At 55.0% G+C, this 6,266-nt stretch overlaps 1 protein-coding gene across 1 annotated transcript in view; it reads left to right on the top strand.

Annotated features, from left to right (window-relative positions):
• Positions 1-6,266, top strand: part of Dnah17 (dynein axonemal heavy chain 17) — a 110,801-nt gene that overhangs the window by 47,144 nt on the left and 57,391 nt on the right. The window contains 6 exon segments of the mRNA XM_035448176.1: positions 90-297; positions 3,427-3,584; positions 4,061-4,199; positions 4,369-4,596; positions 4,836-4,973; positions 5,921-6,053. Coding sequence (XP_035304067.1) covers positions 90-297; positions 3,427-3,584; positions 4,061-4,199; positions 4,369-4,596; positions 4,836-4,973; positions 5,921-6,053 — 1,004 coding nt within the window.

Genomic DNA, 6,266 nt, shown 5'->3' with positions numbered 1-6,266 from the left:
GGATTTCCAGCCCTGCCTGTGTCTGAGCCTTTTCCTTAGGTAAGCACCGGGGACTGTACTGGTCAGGTACGAAAGGATGAGGTCCTCAGGCAGGTGTCAGGACCACCTGAGGGTACTGACAGGAACCTGCTTCCTGCAGGTCTTTGGAAGTCGCTCCCTCCCTCTGACACGTCTTTGTCTTTCTCTTCCTAGTCCTGTGGAAACATCTACAAGGGTCTAGCCCAGACAGGAGCCTGGGGCTGCTTTGATGAGTTTAACCGGATCTCAGTGGAGGTCTTGTCTGTGATTGCTGTACAGGTAGGGCCCTTCGGTTTGGTCTTGGGTCAATGGGGAGCCTGGAGCTTTGCCCAACTTTCATGATATCTTAGACGCCGGAGACCCTCCTGCCCGTGGGATGACACAAAGATGCCTCAGACCCCTGCCCTGGTTCCTAGGGTCCCTACATAGTTTACACAGAGGAAATAGAGTCAGAGAGGGTAGCCCCTGAGCCAAGGGAGACAGGGAGGCATAACGGGTTCTGCTTGGGGGTGCGAACACAGAAAATTATGTGGGTGTAGTTGCATGTGCCCACAATCCCTGCCACCGTGTGATGCAAAGCCAAGAGGATCGTCACAGACTCAAGACCAGACTGGTCTATGCAACAAAATCTAGGTTAGCCAGGACTATAAACTGAGAACAAAGAGGGCAGAGGAGATAGACAGACAGACACAGAGAGACAGAGACACAGAGAGACACAGAGACATAGAGAGACAGAGAGAAAATATTTGCAGTCGGGCAGCAGGCTGAGACAATGTGGTCCAGAATGTACCATCCACCTCATAAGCAGGCTGTCTTTATAGTCGGAGGAAAGGAAGTGTCTGCAGCATAGGGACAGCTGGGTTGATCACAGCTGGGCTCTGTCTTATTTGAACATGGCTTGAACAGTTGGCTGCCTGCATTTGGCAGGGACTCGGCCATGTGCTTCAAGAATTAAGTTACAGTGTCTTTACGCATCGTTTGGGTTACAGTCTTTATTCAGTAGATGTCCATGTGGAGAAGAAAGCCTTACCTAAGCCTAAATTCAGTGTGGATGTGGCCTCAGGCCAGGCCACTGAACCAGACAGAGGAGCATGAAGCACTTTAGCACACAAAGGACATGGGAGCAACTAACAGGACAGGAGTGGGAAAAGCATGGCTGTATGTCTAGGGAATTCCCTGCCAGGGTACAGGACAGCAGTGGGGAACCCAAGACAAGGCAGAAAGGAACAGTGTCTTCAAACAGTGGGTGGTGGATGCTATGCCAGCACCCCAGCTTTTAAACTCACTGGTACGGCCCTGCCACGTGTATTGAATGGGCATCGCCACGTTTCAGACAGGATCCCCAGCAACCCTGGTGCTCCATAGTTTGTAGAAACAGTGGGCTCTGGGGTCAGCTGAGCCTGACCTCCAATCCCAGGTCAACTTGTGACCCCATCTCTGGAGCCCTAGGCCAGAGGCCCTACTTTGAAAGTCCTAACAAGCCAGGCCTAGCTACTTGCCCCCAAATCAGAAAAAAGTAATGGTGGAAAATGGGAAAGCAAGGTGGTGATACCAGAAAGAGGGACAACGTTCTTGTCCCTGGTGGGGTGGGGGTGTGCGGGTCAGGGAAGTGCTCACAAGAGCTCCAAGGTTACACAAGGAAGGCGTTGCAGGAGGTGGGATTTCCAGTCTTGTCATAAGACATTGGTCCTTCAAACCTGTTGTCCCTGGCACAGAAGTTGACCACATGAGTCCAGGTCCCCAGCTTTCATCCTGCAATTTGTCACCCAGCAGCCACCTGTCTGCCTGGTGACAAGTCAGTGATTTGTAGCAGTAGTAGCTGCTAATCTTGTTGGAATTTCAGTAGGAAAAGCCAGTGGGAACCCAGGGACCAGGGTTCCTGACCTCCCATGCAGGGGTAAAGCAGGGGAGAGGGCTTCCCACAGCCTGGGGGAACCTTACCTCCAGAACTCTCAGCAGCCCCCAGTTCCCCAATCTGAGAAAGGCCAACTGAGTTTGCCAAACCCTCCTCATTCTAGGCTTAACCACCAGCCCCTGACCCAGTACACACCCCAAGCCCTTGCCCCACTCCAAAGTCAGGGGACAAGCCCTAGAATGTTCCGTGGCATATGTTCTGTTTGTGGACACAAAAGATCTAGGAACAGAATGCTGGGAAGGTCCTGGCAGCAGGAGGGGTTCCTGGTTCTTGCCCTCTAGGGCTGCCCAGGTGTGAGCCCTGTGGGGCCCCCACCATGACACAGCCAGGCCTAACAAGACCAGGCAAGCAGCTGTGTGCTGGGAGAGGAGCCAACAGCTGAGAGATTTCAGCCACAATCCGGGAGCTCCCTCAAGTGACGATCTGGTAGTTTGCAGCTGCCTTCTGTAGGTTTCTCTAAAATCACAGGTGCAGACCAAATCTCTGAAGCCCCTCCATCCTGGTAAGCAGGAGGTGGGAGACCCTTGGCTGCAGCTGTGGCTACAGATGGGGCTCTGGTGGCTTCTTGTTAGAAAAATGACAGACATCTGGTCATGGCCAGAGGGCACTCTTGCGACAAAAGCCCCCCCCCCCAACTGAAGTCTACTGTATTACACCCACGAGTGACAAAATCCCAGGACAGCGCAGCACCGGCAGGAGTCGGGCATGAAGGCCATTGCTGCCGGGGTACAGGGGTGGGAAGATTGATCATCCAGTCAGTAAAGTGCTTGCCACACAAACCTATAGACCTGAACTTTGATTCCCAGAACCCACATAAAAGGCCAGTGGGGACTGGAGAGATGGCTCGGAGGTTAAAGGCACCTGTTTCTTTTAAAGACCCAAGTTCAGTTCCCAACACCGCTGCCAGGTGGCTCATAGCTTTTGGGCGATCCAACACCCTCTTCTGGCCTCCTGAGGCAGACACACACACGTGCACAAACATATACATAAATGCTTTAAGGGGGAGCAGGCATTGCCGGGTGAGGCAGAGCTCAAAAGGCAGAGGGTAGGCGGATGTCTGAGGGTAGGCGGACTTCTGGGGGTAGGCGGACCTCTGGGGGTAGGCGGACCTCTGGGGGTAGGCGGACCTCTGGGGGTAGGCAGACCTCTGGGGGTAGGCGGACCTCTGAGGGTAGGCGGACCTCTGAGGCCAGCCTGGGACCCTGTTTCAAAACACAAGCAAAATCAGGTGCAAGGTGTGTGACTCCGGTGCCGTGGAGCGGGAGCTGGGAGGACCCCTGGGGCTCTCTGCCAGCAGTCCAGGAAACTGGTGAGCTCCACATTCAGTGACAGACCTTGTCTCAGAAAAGAGTTAAGTCTAGAACAATAGAGGAAGCCACCCATTGCCATTTGGCTTCCACATGTGCACGCGAGTGCGCACACACACACACTCACACACACTTGCACGCACAAATGGCTCCACGTTGGTGTGTGTCTGCGTACCAACTGTCTAGGTAAAGTGTGTCCAAGATGCAATTCGGGCCAAGAAAAAGAAGTTTAACTTCCTGGGTGAGATAATAAGCCTCATCCCCACCGTGGGCATCTTCATCACCATGAACCCTGGCTACGCCGGACGCACAGAGCTGCCCGAGAACCTGAAGGCCCTATTCAGGTGAAAGGGGAGGGGCCCTCGCTGTGTCAGGGGCTGAAGGGTGAGTGGAGGTGGGGGACCCAAGGCTAGCTCCCAAGATGGGGTAAGTAGGGCTAGCAAGATGGCAGGCAGGTCTGTCTGAAGCCCTGGGCCTCTCCAAGTGGGGGCAGTCCCCAGCTGAGATACTGGGGATTCCAGTCAGAGGAGGTTTGAGGCCTGCAGCTTCCTGAGCCAGGTGTGTGTGAGAGGAACAATGGGGGGGAAAGGCCCAGAAGGTTGACTGGCAGGGACACATGCCCCAGATAAAGAGGGACTTGGTGGCAGCTGAGGAGTCAGGGAAGCCGAAGGAGGAGATAGCTGCATGCTCATCCCCCAGGCCCTGTGTCTGCTCATCCCCCAGGCCCTGTGTCTGCTCATCCCCCAGGCCCTGTGTCTGCTCATCCCCCAGGCCCTGTGTTTGCTCATCCCCCAGGGCCCTCTGTCTGCTCATCCCCCAGGCCCTGTGCTATGGTGGTGCCCGACTTTGAGTTGATCTGTGAGATCATGCTGGTGGCCGAGGGCTTCCTGGAAGCCCGCCTGCTGGCCCGGAAGTTCATCACCCTCTACACCCTGTGCAAAGAGCTGCTCTCAAAGCAGGTATGATCTTCCAGTTCCTGGGCAGCCCTGGTCGAGCCTCAGGGGACCCACACTCTGTCTCTGTCCTCCCTAGCCCTGAGATCCACTCTGAGCCTGGCAGTGCCAGCTGGCCACTGTAGGAAGGTATGTTCACATCTCTGTCCCCACCCCACCCCACCCCACCCCACAGGATCATTATGACTGGGGCCTTCGGGCCATCAAGTCGGTGCTGGTGGTGGCCGGCTCCTTGAAGAGGGGGGACCCCACCCGGGCAGAGGACCAGGTGCTTATGAGGGCACTGAGAGACTTCAACATCCCCAAGATTGTGACTGACGACTTGCCCGTGTTCATGGGGCTCATTGGGGACCTCTTCCCTGCTCTGGATGTGCCTCGGAAGCGAGACCTGAATTTCGAGAAGGTAATTCTCTCCCCACCCCCACTCCTCCTGAGAAGCCTGCTCTTGGCTCCAAGAATTCTGGGGCCATGAGCTGCTTCCTGGCCCCCAGCCAGCCCTGGGTTTCCAGAACTGAGGGTCCCAGAAGGATTTGGGGTTGGGACTCTGGGGCAGTGCGAGTTCTGGGTGACATTAATGCTAACACTCGGAAGCTCATCCAAAGGTCATCTCCTTCCTGTGCCGTCTCCCGCCTTGTCTCCCAGATCATCAAGCAGAGCATCATAGAGCTCAAGCTTCAGGCGGAGGACAGCTTTGTGCTGAAGGTCGTGCAGCTAGAGGAGCTGCTTCAAGTCCGACACTCGGTGTTCGTCATCGGGAACGCAGGCAGTGGCAAATCCCAGGCATGTCACCAGCGCCTGCCACCCATACGTCCCCCCTGCCGGCCTGAGCCTCCCCCCAACTCACACTCTGGGGGTGTCTCCTGGCATTGCCTGGGGCTGTGGTGGACCCTGGAGGGTGGTACCTGACGATACCAGTGCTGGTAACTCTGGCATTCTGAGCCCTCCAAGTGTCTGGCCAAATGCCTCCAGGGCAGGATGCTTAGACTCTTACCAAGATCCATTTCTGAAGACAGAGGGGCCAGGGGACAGCTGAGTTGGGACAGCACTTGCCTCATAAGCACAGAGACCTGGTCCCCAGAACCACGTTAAAAGCCAACATGAGGCCTGTGCTTCTAGTCCCAGCACTAAGGAAGAGACAGGAGAACCCCTGGGGCTTTCTGGCCACCAGCCCTAGCCAGCCTAATTAACTCAAGCACAGTGAGGGTCCCTGTCTCAAAAGGAAGTTGATGGCATTGCTGAAGGTGACACTTGGTTAACCTCTAACCCTCCACATTGCATACACAAATGATGTAAACATGCTCTCTCTTGCACACGTATGCACACACGTGCGCGCTCGCGCACACACACACACACACACACACACACACACACACACAAACACAATCCCTGAGTGTCCTTCAAAACTGTTTCTCTGAGTGAAAAAAATCATGAGTAGTTTTCTGTTTCTTTTGTTTTTTTTTTTTTTTTTCAACACACTGCTTGTGTAGTGAGAACGGAGCTCGTGTGCTTTTCCAGGTCCTAGAATAGTCTCCAGGTCTCCAGGATCAGTCAACTCCCATCACAAAGCCTGCTCCACTGTCCAGGGGACACAGGCTCAGCAGCACCTGCTTCTCACTTCACAAACACACCTGGGGCTGCAGAGAGGGCTGCCCCATGAGGACCGTATGCCAGGCTCTGGGACAGGTGCTGTGGACGCTGAGTCAGTGAATGATCCCCACCTTTGTCAGGTTCTCAAGTCCCTCAACAAGACCTATCAGAACATGAAGAGGAAGCCAGTGGCAGTGGACTTGGACCCAAAGGCTGTCACCTGTGACGAGCTGTTTGGCATCATCAACCCGGCGACCAGGGAGTGGAAAGACGGTAGGTGGGGAAAGACGGTGGGTGGGGTGGGGTGGGGTGTAAGGAGTCTCACACACACACACACACACACACACACACACACACACACACACACACACACACACACACACACACACACACACACACACACACACACAACACACACACACACACACACACACACACACACACACACACACACACACCGCCCCCGCCCCGACAGTCTAGCTATAT

The sequence above is a fragment of the Cricetulus griseus genome, chromosome 7, assembly GCF_003668045.3.
Source record: "Cricetulus griseus strain 17A/GY chromosome 7, alternate assembly CriGri-PICRH-1.0, whole genome shotgun sequence".
Taxonomy (NCBI): domain Eukaryota; kingdom Metazoa; phylum Chordata; class Mammalia; order Rodentia; family Cricetidae; genus Cricetulus; species Cricetulus griseus.
This window is presented reverse-complemented; position numbering and strand designations above follow the sequence as displayed.